Source organism: Clupea harengus, chromosome 19, assembly GCF_900700415.2.
Source record: "Clupea harengus chromosome 19, Ch_v2.0.2, whole genome shotgun sequence".
In the NCBI taxonomy this organism is placed as follows: Eukaryota; Metazoa; Chordata; class Actinopteri; order Clupeiformes; family Clupeidae; genus Clupea; species Clupea harengus.
The window spans coordinates 17,494,758-17,517,798 of NC_045170.1; the positions used below are offsets into that span (position 1 = coordinate 17,494,758).

Genomic DNA, 23,041 nt, shown 5'->3' on the forward strand with positions numbered 1-23,041 from the left:
TCTGCAAGATGGATGGCGGTGCTGTCCATGTCAATATCGTCGCTCGCTTACCAAAATGTGTTGTAAGTGAATTGTGAGCAATTACAGTCTGCCATGATAGAATGCCTCAGTCACAGCAAGCCTGAGAGGCTCACACATACAGGGTTATTGAGACCCATTTCCTTCATGGATTGATTGATGTAATACTTTTATCTATGGTCCAGATTGCAAGTTCTTTATTTTTTTATTCAACTGCTCTATGATTGATTTCATCAACTACTCCTGTCAGTTTTTCACATTCTAAAATTATACAGCTGCTGGATTATGATTAATCTTAAGGCAGTTTACTCTATAATAAATGCACATTACACACTCACAACGAGAATATTTATACAGATGATTACATCATTTGAGGGGTTTGGGGGTCTTCTGCACAGCGCTCGGATCATCAAGGTTTCCTTCCATCTTCCATTGGTTCACTTAAAAAAGAAATCCTTCCTCTCCATTTTGAAAAATGGCCTTGAAAAAAAAGGGTGTAATTTTTAACCGAGGACAGCGAAATGCACTTTTGGATAAGCATCCATAATTCAGAGCTTCTCCACCGCTGCGTTTACAGGGCAGTGCTGAAGGCGGTAGCGCAGGTACTTGAGCCTGGATGTCCTCAACGCTAATGCAGATCAAGTGGAAGGTACAGGTGCTGTGTGCCGATTAAAGACTTGTTGTAGCGCCTCCTAGGCCCAACTTTGCTATTTTCCCACTAATACGGCTTTCTGGGAATGTCTGTGTGTGTGTGTGTGTGTGTGTGTGGTACTTTCGGAAAAGGACTTTGCTGAGTGGAGGTTTCAAACAAGCTGCACATAAGAGGAAGCCACTGGAACAACAGCACAGAATTGTGTGAAAATCCTGTGCTTCTGCATATGTTACTCTAATGAACTTACAAACACCACAGTGAACTATAATAACATCCACATGGGGGATGGTTGTTAAATGTGTGTTTTTCTGGTCTTTCCTGAAATACATTTTACGACTTTAAAGCAGCTCTTCAAAAACAAAATACCTTTACACTCTACATTGTAAATCTTTGGTACGGTCAGTATGTTTCACACTGTTAGTATTTTCTTTTCGAAAGAAACCTGTGACCTAACTGCTTAACCTCATGAAAATGCACATCTTTTAAACGCCTGTAAGGATGTGCTCAGGCCCTTCTCTCATGCAGAAGTAAGTCTCTCCCATCTGTTCCAGACCACCACTGATCCTCGGGGATCATGCACAGCCTCTAATTTGTGATGACTGATTTGCCTTCACCCATCACAGCCTCGGCTAAAAGGGTCCACAGTCATCCATAAGGAGTCACTCCACGAAAGTAACTCCTCCATCTTCTCTCATGGTTTGGCTGTGGACTAGCAAAATTGCACGTCGCAAATTCTGCTCACTCAGATTTTTGATGATGACTTCTATGTATCTAGAGGAGACTAAATATGTGGTGTTTTTTTTGGGGGGGGAGACCACATGTTTTCTTACCATATTCAAATGTTCTTTTTCTGGGTTCATTTTCAAGAAAATGACGTGTGAAACAACAGCAGTTCAGAAAACAAGTAAGGGAAACCACAACCAAAGGGGAAAAGCAATAACACTGGTTTTGTAACAGCCTCTCACTCCTGCTCTCCTGAAGCCCGTGGGGTTCTGGTCAGGTATAGAGACAATGAGTCACCCCAAGCGGAATGCAGACCTTCATCGACAATTTCACACTTCTTACCCCCGCCACCTTGACCCTCATTCGTTCTGATCAGGGTCTCCTCTATTTCACACCTCTCCTTTTTCTATCTCCTTTTTTTCCTCTCTCTTCCTCTTCTTCTCCTCCCCTGGTCCCCTGTCCCATTCCTGACACGCACGCACGCACGCACACACTCACACATACACGCACAGACATACACTCATACACACACACACAGTTGCCAAGTGGAGCTCCACATGGTGACAAGTCACATTTTCACTTAATTCGTCTTGGCCAGTGAGACCCGAGACGGCCTCGCTCCCACATGTGCTGCAGCTGCGACAGGCAGCCCTGAAGAGACACTGAGAGACAGAGGGGCAGACCCCCCCCCCCGTGAGGTAGACTGGCTGCAGGAAAGGGGGGAAGAAAGGGGAAAAAAACAATAAAAATATGTCAGAGATTGAAATTAAAAAAAGGAAATTAAAAAAATATTTGAACACCATGTTGTCCTGTGCGTAATTACATTCAGTTTTAAATAGAAGTTTGAGAGGAGATGTGACAAACTGGCCATGCAAATCATGTAATTTCCAGTATCTAGTTCCGTTTACGACATTTTCTCACGGCGGCAGCAAAATTATGCTAAGCGGCTCTCATCTTCTGATTCTGTTTGCTCTGCACAACTCTTTTTCTGTGGAAATATTGATCTTCTGAGTGTCTCGGCAGCTCTGTGCACTCACTGCCTGCCCGTATTTCACACTAGCTAGCTTGTTGGGTCACTTAGCTTGACTGCTCAATGGAAACATGGAAACACTCAAGCTAGTCTCTTAAGAAACTGCACAGAGGTCACTCAGTGATTGTTTGGGCGGATAAAACCAGCTTTCCCTAGTGTTTGTTGGTGTTCCTTGTCACTTTTAGAACTCACAAACTTAACCGCTTGTATTCCACATGCAGTGAAGCTTTGCTGTTGTAAATTGATAGGCTATGTCTGAATTTCCTGATGCATATCCAACTATATCGTTTATACTAGCTAGCTAATGTCTTGGATTACTTGTCACTCCCTTAGCACTGAGTCTTATTGTTGAACTCTTTGCTGCTTTCCTATGTTTCAATAGCTAACTAGCCTAGGCTACTACTTGCAGCTGACTAAAGCAAGATGTCTGCACGCTTCAAAATCATGTGGGCTTCTCAACATAAACATTTCATACTGGGTTTCAATTAATGGTAAGCTGCAATATTCAAATAATTAAAATAATAATTCAAAGATTACAGTTTTGTTCTGATCAAAGGGGGGTACTTAGATCCTGCCAATTTAGTTTTAAGTTGTATGCTATATTTTATTTCACCAGTTGGCTACACGTTCCCTTCTTGCTCATGAGCTTATTATTAAGTTGCTTCCTCAACACTCATTTCCCATTTGTTGGGTATTCTCAATATGGGTGCGATGGTAATCCACCAGTTTTCTTATAATACAAATATGTTGGCAGCTGTTGACTCATAGGAGCTGACTGCTCTGTTGCTTGTCGTGTCAAGGGCAAGAGGGGAATGTTTTCTACTCCAAATAGCCTGGGAGTTTTTCAAAGAGTTCCTTGCCAGTGCATCAAAGCCTTGAAAAATATTTGAGATGCTCTGGTCAACTCGGGTTTAAAATCCATGTTCCACATTCGTTTATGTTTCAAATGAATCCTCTTTTTCGCTCTCAACTTAGTAAGTCAAGGGTGCACCTCACCCCTGTACCTTGCCAACTGTCATTATGTTTTCATTTTCTGTACCTCTGCCTTCTATATGCTCTTGTATAGTTCTACTACCCATGTTTCCAGGTGCAGCTATGCCTCCTGTCCTTACACAGACCGCGTTCTTACGTTTTCCCTTCCTCCATCCTCTCCTGGACACTATATATATATATATATACGTATATATATATATATATATTTCTCCTCCCCGTTTAGCGACCTTTCCAATCATGTTTTTCTGCTGAAATACTCAAGGCAAATTTGGAACTCGTGAAATGGCATTCTAAACTGAAGTTTGGGAGGAGATGTGACAAATTTGCCATGCCTCGTTTCTTACCCTTCACGTAATTTTTCCCAGTTTCTAAATCCATTTTGCTGCACTCGTCACGGTGGCACCCTAGAGTGTATACATGGATCCTGCTTGACTCCTGCCTGCGCAGTGACTCCTGTACAATCCCTGCAAGGCATTCTGGACCCGGCCATAGAGCTCGCTAAACTTGTTTATTTGCTTGAATACTCAAGGCAAATTTAGAACTCGAACTCATGAAACCCGGATTGGTCCTTTTATGGTACACAATGTCCCTATTTCTGCTCCACGACCCTACCGGCCGCCTCGGATATCTAAAACCACTGAAAGGAAACAAGCTTGTTTCTCAGACGATAAGTCACAAATCCCCCCAGAGGAATCGGATGAGGTTTCTAACTGGACATTTTACACCGGCGTGTGGCAAAATGCACAACAAGCTGGCCAACCCCATCAAAACTATAAATTGGATTTGTAAAATCTGTGCCCTTGGCTGATTTGGAAGAATGTAACACACCGGGATAATCTCTTTTCATTAGACCATTTAAAGACGAAGTCCCATCTCACTTGCAGTATATTGCCTCATTGCATGTTTTCTACTTCTTCTTTTCGCCCCAACGGAACCCATGCCAAAGTTTGACTTCATAAAGTGTAGAGAGCGTTTATTAAATCCAGCTCATAAATTCAATATGCTTTTATTTAATATCTTGAACTGAGTGGGTGAAGATACTAGTGTTGAAGTACATGCTATAAGGCTATGAGAAAGAGAGAAGATGAAATTATACCCCACAAAATAGGACTATGAACATGAAAACCCAGGGGCATTGGATGAGGAAGTAGTCATTCTCCTCTCCTCTTCTCTCACAACGGTTGAGGCAGAAAAAATACCCTCTTACACTGCAAAAGCCCAATGTACTGTTATTTTACGTCAAGTCAAGTGGAAGTTGGAGGATTCAGCAGAGGGTCGACCTTGGTGCCCTGGTATTGATTTGCTCTCTTGAAGAGTACCCCAGTCATAGTGCTGCGAGAGTTGAGACACTCAAATCCACAATGACAGGAGTAAGTGAAGGCCAACCGGCCCGTCCCCCGAGAGCGTGACGTTTTCGTAGACTAACCCCCGACCTTCATTTCAAACAAAGCTTGCTCCTCAGCGGGGTCCAGGGCAGGCCGGTCAACCATGTGAAGTGCACTGGTGCATCGCTCCAATATGAGTAATATGTGTGTAGCTAAGTACTTCATTTCTATCTCATTCGGCTTGAACCTTCCTGTTCACCCCGCAAGCGATCGGCAGGAGCGCCAACTAACACTGCCTCGGATCGGAGGGGGGGGGGGGGCTGAGCACAGTGTTGGGCCCCCGTTTATTTTTTGAAACATGAGAGAACTGCAGGAGAACTCCAGGATGTATCACTAACAGTAATCATAATATACGACAGACTGAGTGAAGAAAAGGGGGGAGGGGGGGAGTGGAGAAAAAAGGGGGAAACTGAACCAGAGATGAAGGTGTTTGCTTTTTCCCACTGTGGAAGAGTTTTGGGTTTAGGAGGAGTGGTGTTGAAATAGAGGTGCAGCAGGCTTCCTGAGACCCTCTCTCCGGTGTGGCTCTGTAATAATGTTCTTCCCCCATGATCTGCACACCAGCCGTGCTCCGAGGATAGGACTTAAGTGCTGTTTTACACTACAGCCACAAATCACTGAAACTACATGTTCTTCATCACGAGATTACAGCACAGAAAGTTAGAGAGAGGGGCTCAAGGAAGTACTTCACATTAATGGCCTGGCTCATGCATTCATTCACATTTATTTCAGACACGGAGAAGAACATGCACTGAACGCTATGGTGGGATTTAGAATGTCCTAGAATGCAGAGTGTTTTCCCCACATGCCTCAGCTTTCCTTTTCGTCTCCCCAAAGTCAAACATCTCCCTGTACTGGTAGTAACTGAAGACACCTCATTCTTAGTGGAAAACATCCTAATTATTCATATGGATATATCACTGGAGGAGATAAAACGTTTGTGTATTAGCATTGTCTGCCATAATTTCTAATTCACATACACATGCATGACTTTGTTGTTAGCATCTCTTTTAAGTTGGTCACATGACTTCAGTCACAGTACAAATTCCCTGTGATCAGGGGGCAGATTGGTACATTTCCCTCTTTCACTTCAACTAATAAAAACATGTGTGCTAGGCACAGCAAGGTGCCCAAACGAATGGCGTTTATATGGCTAATTTTCCAGAGCGCCTCGCTCTGAGTTCAAATGCAGGTTACATGCGGGAGGGAGCTGAAAAATATTATCACGTCAATCGGATGTTTCTCAAAATAGACGACAGGCCAACTTGGGTTTCAGCTCGCCTGAAGGCGCTGGAGGGACAAAACAACATGTGAGTTGGTGAAGCAGACAGTGTTTTTAGAGGTCGAGCAGCTACCTGCTGTTTGGGTTTCAAAACAGGCCTTTTGTTTTGGGGGATCAGATACGAGAAACCTAAGCAGTGGCAAACATCCGCTGTACCAAATTGCCTACTCTCAACATCCGTTGGCAGCGGTTTCACGTCATGGTGATGGCAAAGCCAATCTGCTGATTACCTTCTCAGTCGAAACCACTCCATCTGCCTGGTAATCAAATGCATGATCTTTTTAAATGCAGTTGTCAATCAAGCATTTGTCTCTCATCCCACACAGAGCCATGTTCATTGTGATGCAAAGAAAATTACAATCAAACCCTTCAATCAATTGAACATGGCAGCACTAAGGAGATGTCCCCCTGTGGTAGCATTCATATTTGAAATCCTTTAGTGTGCCTCTCTCTCTCTCTCTCTCTCTCTCTCTCTCTATCATTCCATCCTTCCCCGTGGACACATCGATTTGTGGATTTGTGTTGGTTCTGCTAACATGCACACGGGGTGTTTTGCGGGAAGAAAGAACGGCGCCATTTCATCATTGCATGTTCGGCCACAGAGAGCCGGCCCTATCCTCTCCCTTTCCCTCGGACTTCCCAAAAATCCCCCCCTTAAATCTCACATGTCAGGAATTTGTCAAGACAGCAGCGGATGGATTCAGAGAGGCACCAGTCCTTTATATCCTCCTACATGCCCATAATGATACGCTCTACCAGCACTCCAATGTGTAACATGTTAAAAGCTTACTATGAAAAATGGGTCTTGCTCGAGGAACAGCGAAGCTACTGTTCAGGGCAGGCAATGCGGAGCAGATAAATTAGGAAACTGTAAGTTAGGAATAGAGGCATTAACCAACTCTGGGGTCTGAGGTTACTGGACACATAAATCAGAGGCACGTTTTTTCTAATAAGATAAGCCATATGGAGACTTGGGGGAAAGAGGAACTTGGAATTACTCACAAACTACAGTATCCCTTTATGGCGGTTTGATGAGTGAGTGGACAAGGAAAGGATTTGACTTTATCCCACAAGTCGTCCACAGATTTCAGGCTGGAGGAAGCCACCAGAGACGGCGGCCACAGTTAAGTGGTACGTGCGAGTATAAAAAGCTTAGGCAAAAGCTTATGTGTTCTGTGAAACACACATTACCGTGATATACCCAACAGACAGGAAGAGAGGAGGAGGAAACCCAGAAATAGCTTCCTGAGATCAGATGCAAGGAAGAGCACCAACAAATCAATGAATGCGCTCGGGATATATCAATCCTGCAAAAGGAATAAACAGATAAAAATACTGCACTTTTCTTCTCTTCGTTAACTGACTTTCAAACTTAGGGAAAGCCCTGACAGATTTCTAAACTGAAACAAGATTAGACTGTACCCATTTTCCACCAAGATTTATACGCCGTATTTGTGTATCATAAAACCCAATTGCGAGTTGACCCTGGGGGGAAGTCTAATCTAGTCTTGTAGTTCCTTTCTGTTTATTGTTTTTGATTTTTTTTAATGTCACTAAGAAATGGCGTAAATGTCTCTGAAACACTATTTCAGATGCAAATGCGCTGGCGTGCGTAGCCATATCTGTGAGAACATTATGACAATCACAAACTGAATACGGGGATGAGTGGGGGCAGCTGTTGCTATGCAGGCAGAGGAAGTGAATGTTGAACGTTATCGCCTGGCTGCTGTCCGACCCCACGCCAAGTGTCAATCAGCTCACTTTCAGCACATTTGTTTCCCAATCTCTCGCTCTCTCCTCTCTTTGTCTCTCTCTCTCTCTCTCCTCTCTGTGTCTCTCTCTCTCTATCTGTATGTATCCCTTTCACCCCATATTTGCGATAATGGACCTTGTTTTCCGACCCTTATTAATTTCAGACTTTGCTCCACAGTGGTGGTAGCCCATTAAAACACAGCAGAAACTGTGTTGCATGCTGTATGCTTTTGATCCTTTACCGCAGGACTGGAAATACTTTGGATACATAGCTTTTCATTCATTAGCCTTGAGACAAAAGGGTTTTCACAACTAATAATCCAGTCCTTGTGCTCACAGCACAGCACATAAGTTCACTAGGAACAGCTGTCTTGGCACTTGCTAGGGTGAAGTCATGCAAATCTTTGAAAGAACTCAAATCTGATCAACATGGCTGTCTGCCTAATCGCAATCATTAATAAGGTCCATAAAAGACAGAAATTTACGGCCTCACGCTAATCTTTTAGTACATGATGTATACGCCACTCTTCGAGAATGAATGCAGTCCCCTAAAATCAGGAATGATTTCTACATTACTGAAGTTCCGTAGAAGACTTTTCAGACCAATTACTTGCTACAGTAGGTTAGAGAAGGCTGAAAAAAATGTTTGAATAGCCATGCAAGAACATTTCCCACGCTATAAATCACTATTAAGCGTGGGTTGCATGCTCACTGGCACAACTGTTCTACTCACTGGTCATTATAGTGTCACATTACGGAGCGCTGCACTGAAGACTGGGAATGGCAGGCCCTTGCACTTGGAAGGAAAGAAGCAGTGGTCACCCAAACAATCATTTAGAAGATGGAAATACTCATCACCTTCAATGTGTTTTCATTTTTCTCAGCGGGAGATTCCATCTAAATTTTCAACGGTAGCTTATCGTAAGACACCATGGCAATGAATACATAATATCAGCGGAGTGCAGCTGATTTTAAATGGCCTGTGAGGCCTTCTAAACAGCAGGACCAATACTCAATAGCCATCTTTTATTGCATACTACCACATACGCCCACGCACACAATTGAAACGACAAGCCTCGTTTAAAAAAATGCCCTGGCTGTTTTATTACGTGTCAAGTAATGATTTTGCTCATTTTGTGGCCACTGGTCCATTGACCCCACTGGATTTATGCCTCGTAGTGAAGTATCAGCCTTTGCCTTCTCAAACTGACCTTTACAGATGTTTTAGCAAACCACTTGACTCCCAGTGCTATGTTAGCAACAGAGTGTCCTTTTATACCAAAAAAAGGCACAAAAAAAATCTGACTGACGAAAGCACATTATGAGTCCAGCAGATGCTTAGTTTAGGGAATTGAGGGGAACAGAAAGCTTCTTTTTAATCTGGAAAACATTTAGTCAAATGTACTCTAAATCTGCAGGGACTGTGAGTGTACCCCATGCTCGGCTGTACACTAGAAAATGATGGATTTATGATAGTCAGATCTGTCATCTTGACAAACAATTCCCCAAGAACATGGATGGAAGTCTGTAGTGAGGAAGTTATGCGACTGTGAAGTAGATTCAGCTGGGAAAAAGTCAGCCGCAAAATTACAAGAACAAAACAAACATAGAAATTGCCATGCCAGTTTCCATTCTCTCATAAATCCGTCTCTCACGTCCGTCAGAATTATTTCTGTCCAAATATATGATTTGTAAAATTTTAATAGGTGACGTTATTTGGATAAGGGGAAACTAAAGTAAGGTGTGACGTCCAGTACCGCTCGAAAAATGGTCTGTGCTTTTTTGAAGCATTTTTCACGTTTCTCATAGGAGCTGACTGAGCGAACATGTACTCTTGCCAGCGGGGAAAATATGCTGTTTGGACACACACACACACACACACACACAAACACACACACACACACACACACACACACACACACACACACACACACACACACACACACACACACACACAAACACACACACACTCTCTCTCTCTCGCTCTCACTCTCTCTCTCTCTCTCTCTCACATTCACATACACACACACACACACTCTCTCGCTCTCACTCTCTCTCTCTCTCACATTCACATACACACAAACACACCACACACACACACTCTCTCTCTCACATTCACATACACATGCACAGACACACACACATGCACACAGGATAGCATTAACGAAACTGGCCTTGTAATAACCACTTAGGACACAGGAACTGGCCGGGCTGGTAAGTGTAGTCTAAATTACCCCACTATTAACTAATCAGCAGACGAGCGAAAGCTAATGCTTTTTATGGGCTGCAAAACCATCCACAGAGACTCTCTCCAGCTAATGTGTTCTGGTCCTCACAATATGGGGCACACTAGGAGAATGTCACCATATGGACTGTGCTTCCATCTCACAGCACCATCTATGCAATGCATCGTAAAAATTATATTACTTCTCGTGATTTTAAATGGGTTTGAAATGAAAAGATAAAATGGTGTGAAAGGACAAATCGGTTAAATGGCAAGTTCCTAATTAACTTGTCACTTGATGTGATTATTAAGAAGCTTTCATTCAAGTAGGTTACAGAGTAGACATGACAGACAAGGGAGAATTACTACAGAATCACAGGGGATCAAATACTTTATCACTCGTCAGACGCAGGTTTGTTCCTGTAGTAAAACATTGTGCGTCAGTGACTTGTATTTTATTATTTTCCTTCAAATGTTATAAAAGACAGCCTCTTGTCTTTCTCGTTTGAAAAGAGTATAAGAGAGAGATAGAGAGAGAGAGAGAGAGAGAGAGAGAGAAGAAGAGAATAAAAACAGAAACTGGTGAGGTAGAAAGTTTTGATGAAGCGTTCATGGTTATATATCTCTGACTACACATGTAAATTTAGAAGCGAAATGCTCCAAAGTCATTCCTCAGTATAATTTAGTGGTTTTTGTAGGGGCCCAGAAGCAGTAAATACTTCAAATAATATTTTCAACAGAAAGTTATGAGAATAGTTTGATAAGAAACATGCCTGAAAAGAAAATATGCAGTGCAGAGAAAAGATTCACCTAGGGGTTCTAGGGAAGTTGGATGAACTGACATTGAATTAGAACGAATATAATGGCCCGAATCAACATATGACAAGTTTCTTGTGTATAATATATTTAATATGCATTTATTTGTTTATTCATCTTTATACTTACCAATTACTTACTTTATACTTATACTAGAACATTCAATAGATATACTACAGGTACAGATATCATTGCCCTTCATTTAAAATTCTCAATATAAAGATTCAATGCCTCTGAATATCCTCCCAACTAGGTATAATATTGGACTATTGTTAATATAATATGCTTATATGCGTTTGGCGTTTGGCAGTTTGCATTTAATAAAGTGTAGCGTTTTTTATGGGTACTATGTGCTGCCTTGCAAAGGCATCTCGTAGCAGCTGTATAACTCAAAGTCTGCCTCCTGTCTTGTCAAGAGGTAGACTTTTTGCATTCTTTTCAAGCATGCTTCCAATTACAGCTGAGAGGACAAATCTGTCAAAAAAGATCTCTCCCTCTCCTCCCTCTCACACTTTCACTCTTTCTCTCTCTCTCTCTCTCTCTCTCTCTCTCGTTCTTTTTCTTTCTTTCTTTCTTCCTTCCATTCTCCTGCTCCATCTCTCTTCCCCATCTAAACACGTGCCTTCATGTGGATCCCTCTGAGAGCACAGTAAACACGAGCAGACTGCTTCATTACATTGTGCCGCTGCATCTCATTGTTAATCAAACGGCATGGCATCAACAGTCTTACAGCACTTAAACAATGGGTGAACTCTAAGTTTGTCTCTGCCGCTGTGTAACATCCGTATTTGATGCACGCTGTTGAAAATGAACTAATGAGAGGACTCTTGAGTGGTGAGTGCTGATGAAAGTGGCTTGCAGAGTTACACACTCCATTAATGCAGAGTTGGGGGCTAATACATTTTAATGAAAGGGGTAGTTAAACAGGCTGAGCCCCAACACACTAACTAGCACAGTAACCATTTAGGTACCTTTGTGTCAGCTGGGTGACAACAACAAGCTGTGCACAGAAGTACTTAATAACTAAATCTACAGAAATGGACAACTAAAAAGATGGGTATTTCAAGAACATATGTGAAAGCTAGCAACCCACTATGTCAGTCAAAATCCTACAGTTATCAGCCCTGACTGTCATGGCAGATATTTCAGCAACCAGGAGGTCTTATCGTCTGACACATTTTCAATGCCAATCTCTCATCACAACTTGTTCTGTTCCCACGCAGTGAGAATGAAGACACGTTGTTGAGTGACAGAACAACAATTGAACATAACATTTTTCTCCAGCCTGCGTACACACACAACCCCCCTCGGAGGCGAGATTTTCCCTCCGCGCAGTGGGCGCGAGGCTTGCAGCCTCCAGCTGAGAGCCTTGCTGAAGGAACAATTCTCTCGGATTGGGACAACCTCCTCCCTCCCTCCATCCCTCCCTCCGCTCGCTCCAGCTTTGGAGGCAAACGCTCGAAAAACAGTCCGACGGCTCCGCCGAGAACGAGAACAGACAATGGCCGTGTTTCGTGACAAATAGCCTACAGATATCACCCAGTGCCGCAGCGGCCACACGGGAGCCATTTTCAGGTTTATGGAGGAGCCGCATCGGTCACCGCTATTCCATGACGAGTCTCTTGGTTCTCATTTTGGGAACTGAAAACGTAAGCTGTGGCTGCAGTCAGCCATGAGTGGGATAACCATACACCATGTTCACAGGCATTTATAGGCGAGGGGTTGAGTGTTCCAAAGACAACAAGGCCTCCATATTACAACATGTCAACTGTCCTCGTCCTTTGATTCATTGATCTCAGTCTCTCTGACTTTTTGTTGTTCTCCATTGTGTGTTAGACATTGCTGGCTCTGGGCAGCTGAAAAGCACACTGAGAGCCTAATTGCCATACAGCGAACTTACAGGCTTTCACAGTTGCTTTAACCTCAATGCAGAAAAGGGCATTTTGGCAGCAACAACTCATGATGCATTTTTTTCCACACTTAAGTGCTCAGTTAAGTGGTGTAGCCATCGGACTGGCAGACAAAGAGGTGAGAGTTAGCATCCATTTCTACTCTTCTCAGTATCACCTCTGTGTCTTGGTGGTTGAGATGCACCTTTACTTGTTTTCTTTTTTCTTTTTTTGCAGGGAAAAGTAGACATCAAAAGGCAAAAGAGCGGAGTTACAAGGATAAAAGGTTAGAGAGGATAGAGTATTGATTTCCCTCGTCAGGCTTCCTCTTCGGGCCGTCAGAGGGACAACCCCCTGGGTCCACATTCAATTCGTGAACACTGATCACAAGTGATTGGACTTAATAGAGGACTTTATGACTTGAAAAAACAGTCACTCAGCCAAGGGCAAAAAGACGTCAGGTCAAACAGCAGAACAGCAGCACATTCATACTCTCTGACATTGTTTACGCTTTACACTGTCAACGCCACTGCTGCAGTTACTGTTGCTTGAGTTTTTATTCAAAATAAGCCCCGGTTTACCCACAGCGGCTCCAGCGCAGCAGCCTCAGGGTGATGCCGAACGCAATCAACAAACACCCATCGCTCAAAAGGCTTTATCAAAAAAATCTCACTGTCAGACAAAGGTCTGAAATGAAAGTCATTTCAGCTCTGCAGGGAAGCGATAGGATCTCGCAATGAGTCATAAAATAACGCAGATTGTATTTGTCTATCAATCAATGTAGGCGCCCTGCTACTTTGAAAGTCAGCTGAAATCATTTTCACACATCAATGAATAAACTCTTGCCTGAATAGATTAGAAGCGGTAGCCCTTTTCGGAGACAACACAAGAGATGTTTAGCGTGACATTTATGAGTCCGAAAGGGACCTGAGAAATGGGAATTGAGATGGCCATCAGGTCTTGTGCTCGTTCGAGCGACAACATTTATCCCAGTCCTTAATGAAAAATCCATACTAATCGTGTCCAGACCTGACATTCTACCTCAGGTTTTAATGATTAATGGTTCCAAGTTGGAACAACTCCACAAATCACACATGCGCAACCACTTAAGACCGATGTCTTAGCTGACAGACTGACAGACTCCAGGCTCAACTGGGAAGACACAGGCGTTGAAAACCATGGGTCCGTAATCCCTCTGTTCAGATAAACCTTCAACGGGAGCTTTCACCTTACACCTGGACCTGGAAGTAATTAAGAATGGCTGTGGCACTCCACAGCGAGAGGAAAAGCAATCAACTGACACTGACAAAGATGGGAGCACTGTTCTAAAGATAGAACTGAGAGAATGTGCTCCCAAAACAGAGAGAGAGAGAGAGAGAGCGGAGGGGATGGATGGAGGGAGAGAGAGAGGGAAAGAGAAAGACAGATAGGGAAAAAGAGAAAGAGGGGGCAGCTCGATGCACAACCAATGAAGCATCCTCTTGTCACACAATGCATGTGTCTGGGGCTAAGTGAAGAAATAGACTGAATCAAATAGGATGCAATAAAACGGGGCAACAGTGCCCAACCTGGAGAGAAGGAAAGTGACTGCATTAAAGGAATGTGAAATCAACTGCACGGGGAAGGAGGCGAGCGAAACAGGCAGCAAATATGAGGTAGGAAAACAGACTGCAAATGAGGACTGAGCCTGGCAGACCACTTACGACAAGAAAGCGGCCACAAAAAAAGATCTGACACATAGACACACACACAAAAGGCAGATGAGAGTCGACAGGAAGGACGACGATGACGGGCAACAGAAACATTGACCATTATGGGAAACATGGTTTCTATATAAGATGTGATTCAAGTCTGTCACGTTTGATCAAGGACTAAAGATGGCAAGGACATTATGCAATATCCTGCTCATGACAGAATCTTTTTTTATATATGCAAACGCCCCCCTGAACAAAACAAAAACATACTATTTATAGGTTCGAGGAGGCTCAGTGGTTCGGTTGATTAAGTGAAAAACAAACAACAAATATCACTTTAAATAACTTTGGACACAAAATTTAAGCACATGAGATGCAATCATCTCTTTAAAATTACAATTTGAAACACAAATGATGAATCATTACTTTGATGAGAATCGTGAAATTGCCTCATTTGGAAACAATGTCAATTTATAAGAATAGCACAATGGCATAGCCAGCTGAACATGCAGGGCCATACACTGGTAAATTAATGTAATTGTGTTAAATAAGGCACATGCTATCAATCCAGAAAATGAAAGAACCTAAATTGCTTTAATCTAAAATGAAAGGGCAACTGGACACAACTGGATCACCCTGCCGTTTCACAAGAAATATACATGTATTTAAGAAGCATTTTGGAACATGAACAAACCAATTGTACACTTTAAATTGGCACCAAGCATGAAATGATATTCTAATTTACAACTGAAATGCACCATGTGTTTTTTGGAATTGTATACCACACTCACTGAGTTTTGCCAATTCAATGGTATAATCTACAGTCTGATACGCATGAATACACCATGTTCTCAGTCTCTCAGTATTATGCTGTAGCTCCACCTATTGATACTAGGGTGTCCAATTGTGTGGCAGCTGAGCACCAATATCTGTGGCCTCTCTGCTACTGACTGGAGATCTGTGATTAAACAGGTCTTACAAAAGAGACTGAGAAACAATTTTGCCAATGTACACAAGTCTCCAAGCAGACAGTCAGAACACGTTGTGTTAGTTATATGGCAAAGTGTTTCATTGGAAGTGTTTCAATATAGATTTAAATGAAGTGCTTCTCATATTGATCAAGTCAAGAAAAGCACTTCAATCAAAACCAAAACACACTGTAATGATCGTTGGCTGTTCAGTGTTTGAGTTATACAGGAACATGATACCTATTCATTTCAATCTGTTTGACACTACGAACAATTTAACAATCGCAGGGGGAAACAATAAATGTAATAGAAAACAGCTATGTGACATCATCTGTGAGGTTTTAGACAGCGCCCAGGGTACCCATGTTCTTCCTGTTATAGGAGAAAATACACAGAATATTGAAGTCCTAATCTCTTTTGCCATAGCAGACAGGGGGAACAAGGAAACAACTGCATTCATACAATATTAATCTTTATTCTTAATGCAGGCTGTAGAAGCAGTAGGTTAATCTAAAATGTTAACTCCAGTTATCAATCCAGTCTTAAAAGGAAAATGTTACTCGGCAGTCTGGATAGACTGTTTGCTCATTTAAAGCCATTAGTGGCCACGGCAAGTATCACTGTTTTGCTAAATTACCTTCACAGTGTATTAAGTGTATTAAGCACAGTCGACATGTGCGACTGGGGAGCCCGGCACATGTAAACTCATGAATATTTCATGAGTCATTAGCTGGATTAACACAGAGGCATGGTAAAAGTCTATCTCCATGACCTCGACCAAATGTGGAGACACTCAGCAATATGTTTCCATTCTCCTCGTAACCGACACGCACGCCTCCCCTCTCCTGAGAAGATGGATGCTCATAGTTCAACATCTGCTCCATTTTTCTCTTGTTGTCTTTCTTTTTTTCCTTTTTTGCTCTCTCTCTTTCTCTTTCTCTCTCTTAAATGCTTAGTCAAGTGAAGCACTCTTCTCCAGCCTGATCTCTCTGACATATTTGCAGCATGGCTGTTGGTTAACGGACAGTAAGGGATGACAAATGGCTCTAAGCCTCACACACACACACACACACACACACACACACACACACACACACACACACACACACACACGTACACAGACGCCCATGCACAAAGACACACAAAGACACAAACACGCACACACACATAGACACATACAAATGCTACCTAAAAGATTTAACAGGACTGACTGCACGTACAGCCCAGAGCAGACTCTGTCTGTCTCCTTCCATCCGTGGATTTAAACTCAGCACCCTCATCAGCCTCATGAACTGTCAACTCGACTCCAAAATTGCATTATGGGGGAAAGAAAGGGTTACCAGGCTTCTTAGTAGGAGGCCTACATTTGTAAAAATAAAGATTACTGTCTGCTGGCTGGTGAGACTGGAGCGCAGTCACTGTCATCCTTATTGGTTATGTGAAATCCCCATCTATATGCCACACAGCATTCAAGACCAAGGCAAATTCAGTGAAATGACAGCACTCCCCCTAGTATTCCTAAATGTTTTGTGCGCCGTGACTGAAGCAAAGCAATACTATCACATCCAACAAGGACATGCATTTGCAGCAGGTAAGCAACTCCAGATATATCTGTAAGACCCTGCAAGCCATGATGTTCATGCCTTTCCATGGGCTCAATAAGAGTTTCACGTGGCTCTTAATGAGTGATGCACCCAGCTATACTCAATTCACACATCCTTCTAGATATCTGACCCAGGGAGCATCTGGAATATGATCCATAAACAGGAAGAAAATGGCCTAAACTGCTGGTACACGGATATTGATCTCACGTTAATTCTCGTTTGTTTTTCTTGATAAGAAAATACTATAATATATGCAGAAAAAGCTTGCAGAACAGATGATAATAGCATACTTGATTTCTTTTATCCATATTACTCCTAACTTGGACACTGAAGTAAGAGATTCTTGTCTTTCTTTCTTGGTCTTTTTCTTTTTTACTGTCTTCCATGATAAAGTGGCTTACCTTGCAATTTATCAATAATGTTCTAAGGGCAAAACCATATGAATAAATTAGCACATAATTAAGCTGTTCTTCGTTGCTCAGAAAATGTTATCGTTTGATAAATGTTGGTTAGCAAAAGGTTTATGATCGAAACACTTGTCAGTAGGCTAAGCCTACGTATATAAAGGAAAACATAAAACAGCAGATACATTACATAGTTGATCAGAATATAAAATATTTGGGTGCACTTACTCTTCACGGTCACGGTCAATTGTGATAAACGAAAGAGTGACTAGAGCCAAAAAAATCAAGTTTTGCGCCTGCAAATTCTGAATTGTAGATCACGATGATCTTATAACAATCAACTGCATCTTTTCTGGCAGGAGAACCATTTTGGGATGGGCAACTATAACTTAAATACTGTAAATACTATTGAAATGTAAAACAGAGCTTACCTTAAGTTAAGAAGACGGTGTCTGAACAGTCTCCAAACCCGTTTTTAAAGAGTTGGACCAGGGTCAATATGGTTACCACGGAGTGAATTGAAAATTTCAAATCTGAATTCCATCGTCTGCGTTCCGGTTAAATGCCAGGGAATGACACCCGGATTTAAAATGTCTCTAAATCATAATATCCGCCTTGTTCAATAAAACAATTTAATTGTTAACTAATATCAAAAGCAGTGCTCTCTGCTGAATTGAGTATGGAAATAGCCTACTTTTTATGACGAGCGCTCGCTAGACATTAGTAAACGGTTGTTAACGTTGTTTCAGTGCACCAACCGGTAATCCAAGTGCATCTAACAACCTCTCGGGGCATGATCATTCTTAAAGACATAGGCTACAACACATACGCTACTGGATGGCAATGTGCGCTCTTCTGGGAGTCTGTTCCATGACTGTGGTGAGAGACGACCCTGTCGCTGGCTGACAGTGCTCACCCGTGGGGTGTGGTAATATACGTGCAACCCAATAGAAATTTACATCCATACCGCTCTGAAGTGCGTCGCTGTAGTCGTCATCACCTTCATCATTCTCCTAAGTAGACAGCTGACTCTTGTGAAGGAACATTTGATTAAGTAGCCATAGGTTACAGTTCCTCGCCTTTCATTCATGCAGTAAACAATAATCAATAAGCAGCGCGTAAAAAGTGGGAAATTCCTGGCTGCACTGCACGCTTCGAGGATTTACACGTTGTGAAGTGGGCAGGCATAGATGAAAATATGCCTTGAATTATATATGCAAGTAGGTATGCCCGTCTTATTGACCATTATTTGCGTCAACTCTTTCAACTCAGAGCTAGATCCAGAGTCAATTTAAGTGAGATGAGAGCACCACACAGTGGTCCATAGCCTACTGTGTGCGTATAGCCTTCAGACCGGTTACAGATCTAAGCTAATGTTCGCTTTCGCATTAATGGAGATCCAAGAGAGATGAGCTTCTATAGCGCCGACCAAACTTCAGCGTATGACCAACTCCATTGTGCATATTCACCGCACCATATTCACCGCAAGCACAAAAGATCCCTGATAAATATATATAACTCTGATGCTGACATTGCTGATTTTCAATACTGTTATGAAATAATTAGACTAAGTAAAAACCTTTTTTTTTCATCCTTCATTGGTAGCCCTCCAACAAAGCAGAACATCTCCAAAAAATGTTCCGTGAAGCTCGAACAGTTAAAGATTTTGTTCAAGATTCTGCTTAAGGATATTGCAGAATATATTGTGCACAGGGTGACTTAACAGGGTGAAACCCTTTCCTCCTGGTTATATTCGATCAGCCACAAGTTTTAGGGTGTTGCTATACATTGTAGAATAATAGAATAACAGAATAATAACTTCTAGAATAGAATAACTTTTTTAATACAACTTTCACCATTATATTTGAAACAAAATTAACTCAATATGTTGCCCACACTCAAGCTAAGACCTCCATTTTCAGTCCCTAAGTCATGGAAGGACATACACACCCTTAGTCAGTGTTTAGAAAAAAAATCATTGTTGTCACCCGCTGTAATGCAGTCATGGTGTGTGAGTTCATATTTTTAAAAAGTCAGCAAGGCACAGCTCTTATGCTCTCTTCCTCTTCCCCTGTGAAATATCATGTGAGGAACAGGAGAGGAGGGTTTCCAAAGGGCATGAACACTTTAAAGGTTACATGCGGCATGCAACACAAGACATCTGTCCTCAGCCCACCTCCCAGACACCTGCTCAGAGCCTACCAACGAGGACAGAAAACGACCTTTTACGGGTTCCTCTGAGGTCACCAGAGAGGAGTTCATCATAGATCTTAAGTGAGACTCTTTTTCAGAATGTCATGCCTGTGCTTCATAAGCATATGCCATTCGGTATGTTTATGTATGTTTAGCCTCTTCCCTTGATAGTTGTGTGCCCCCAACACTCACCCCCACCCCCCATTCACAACTCTCCAACAGGACTGTAAAGAGATAAATAAACATATAAAAAGATAAATAAACATTACCTACTGTGTATCTTATATCTTCACATACATCGTCTGAGGGGGGGGGGGGGGGGGGGGGGATTACATGAACACCGGATATTGGGAGTTGCTGCTGTGTAGGCTACTGCTGTAGGTAATGTAGACATAATACACATCTTTCTTTACCACAGACGGCCTCAGAGGCCCAGTGCTCAAGGGCATTCGTCTACTCATGGGGAAGGGATCCCTACACGTATAAATCCCCGGTGGGATAGGTTTTACACTCTAATATAGAATAATCTATAATAAAGTGTCACACCTAGGTTCTTCCTGGGGGAAAACAATTATTGCATTTTCTGATCCTTTTATCTCTCTTCGCTCCACTGGAACCAAGCTTCGTCAGGTCCACCATACGCCCAGGCATGTCTCCGAAATAAAGTCGGGAAAACCCTTGATCAAATGAGAATCACATGAACAAATTGCAGCCCTAAATCCAAACCACACAGTTCTGTGCCATCATTTCCTCTCCTTCAAGTGTTCTCCACTGATTCCTTCTGTGTGCTCCGCTGTCACTAGCCATTTGTGACAACGAGGCGACTCTGCCTGCCTGCTCTCACTTCCCCCTTCCCCTAACTCAAGCGGAAACAGAACTGCCTTCTCATTTGCCTCCACTTGGAGCAAGGGCACAATTAAAAAGGCAGAAAGACGGAAGGGGTCACGCTGTGTCCACCTAGCAATTTCAGGGTTCAGAGAAAAACTGCAGTATTTTTTTTTCATTTATTCTTCATCCTCTGGCTGGTGATTACAGATGAAAGTAATTAGTTTCATCTGAGGGTTAAGTGTGTGGGGGAGAAAATGGCATGGCACCATGACCTGCTGCTACATTAGGTGAAAGCAGAGAAGACTGAAAGCAACAGAAATATGCTTCAAGGAAAATGTCAGTGCAGGTTGAAAAACAGTCACCAATATCAAAAGAGCAGATACAAAAGGTTATTTCGCAAGAGTTGTCAGCCGTACTTTCAGAAAAAGGCCATCTGATTAAGTGGATAATGCTAAAATAGACTGGCCATAAGAATTGGACAATGGGCGAAGTAGGCAAAATAACATTTCAGCATACAACAGTTGCATTTCTCTTCTCCTTTCTCCATCAATTCTCCTCCATTTTCCTTAACAGGTAGGTCAGCCATATGTACATAAGTGCATTACATGAGTAGTCATCTGCAGGCAGGATTGCATGTTGATCTTGACCTTGATCTTGGTTATATCAAGTCTTTGAGGAACTGTTCTTGATGGGGCATCAAGTGTAATAGACCTGTTCTAGTAGACAGAACGCATTCTGTGCTACAACTTGCATCAATATGTTACGGAACCATGTAACAACGGAATGCGTTTTTTGTCCTAGAAAAACAAATGTGTTAGCATTGTGTCCATGAAATATTGAACAGGTTACATTGTTTTGTGCAAAAAAAAAGGAAACAGATTATTCATGGCGTGCTCTGAATTGTCTTTGGTGCTTTTCATTTTGTTGACAAAAGCCTGACTGCCCTTCTCACTTTGTGGACAAAATAGACTAATTTCATAGTCAAAAGTATAATTCTACATTACAGTTATCCTAGGCCAACATTCATACTTTTGTGGTAGGAAATACACTATGTGTTACACTGTGATCATTTCGTGCCATCAAATGTTCTTTTTGTCAACATAGCAGTTCTGTCATATTAGGGAAAGTATGATGTGCAGAAGAAGTTACAGAAGAAATTCTTTCCACGAAAAGCAAAGGCTGCTTGAACTAATGTCCATATATTACTGAAAGTATGATGTGCAGGAAAGAACATTGGTCCATACATTCTGTGAGTCTCCAAATGAATGTATTCTGTCCATCAAAGCAAAGGCTGCTTAAACCTTCGTAGACACCAGTGTTTTGCACAAAGTACCAAATTAATGATTTCCATATGCTGTATTACTGAAAGTATACAATCCAAGAGGTGGGAGGTTACCGAATGTGTTCTGCCAAAAGTTGCTTAAACGTTTAGGCATCAGTGTCAGTTCTAAAGTCTGCGAAAGTTCAAGCAGCCTTTTACAGAGCCCCTGGTATCCCGTAAGGTCATATTTTTTTTATCTTGTGTGCACCTTATCACCTTATGGGACTTTAGGGGTTCTGTAGCCTTCGCCTATGTGGACAGAACACATTTGTATACACCGTTAGGTGGACAGAATTACTTTCGTCTATGAAATGAGTTTATTTTGTCCATTACATGAGAAGTGCATTCATCCTTTTGTCCACAACATGAAAATCACATAAAATTAAGTGCACGACATGAATCATCCATTTTGTATTCTGTGCACAAAAGAATGAGCTCTCTTCAACATTTTGTGGACACGGTGCTGATATGTTTGTTTTTCATGGACATAAGGCATTACGTTGTTGAAGAAATTAATGCATTTGGTAGCACGGAATGCATTATGTCTAAGAAATAAGGTCTGTTACACTTCCCTATGGGTCTACCCATCAGAATGACCTACAAGATCATGGCAGACATTTTCTGAAGGGCAAGTTTGAAGTGAACGTGTGCTTCAATTTTCTAGAGGTGAATAGACCCTTGAAGTGAAAGGGTGCTATCTAGGGGTTCTTCCTCATATTTTTCTACTACCACTACGAGTAATATTAGTACTCTTTAACATTTTCTTCCTGTTAAAGTTACTGTGCCAGCCATGACTTCTGAATTATGTTACCCCTGATGTGTGTACATTGGGACTTGTCACATCATGCATTCTGATGCAGTTTGTGAGTTTGGAGCATGCTGATACAGCGGCATATATGCAACGATTGTAGAATTGGGTTCCCTTGTGAGTAGCTGTCACTTTTAATTTTCTGGGGTAATTGCAAAAAAAATGGATTCAGTGAGAACACACTTCGCTTATTTGCAAATGTGAGCGCTAGGTTGATCTCAAGAGAAAGTAGAGCAAGCTTCAAGGGACCTCATGTAATTTCATAACACCAAAGATTCAATTGTGCCAATATGTTTACTTGGCAAATATGCCACCGCATTTCTTTAAAATATGAATCCATTAACCTTTGCAAAGGTTGGCCTGTGCACGGGGCTGCTGTTGTTGCAAAAAAAAAAAAAGCTGCGATTGACGGGAACAATCATACTGAAGAAAAAGGTATTTGTATGCAAAGGTTTGC

The 23,041-nt window shown here is 42.1% G+C and overlaps 1 protein-coding gene across 2 annotated transcripts in view; it reads right to left on the reverse strand.

Annotated features, from left to right (window-relative positions):
* The window catches only part of calcr (calcitonin receptor), a 60,660-nt gene extending 41,882 nt beyond the window's left edge, over nucleotides 1–18,778 (reverse strand). The window contains exon 1 of one of the 2 annotated variants that reach the window (XM_031586733.2): nucleotides 18,402–18,778. In XM_031586733.2, coding sequence (XP_031442593.1) covers nucleotides 18,402–18,524 — 123 coding nt within the window. In that variant the 5' untranslated portion in view covers nucleotides 18,525–18,778. Of the gene's footprint in view, nucleotides 1–17,865 lie in introns of both variants that reach the window. The other variant, XM_012829506.3, reaches the window with a different exon arrangement.
* Between the last annotated feature and the right edge of the window lie 4,263 nt (nucleotides 18,779–23,041).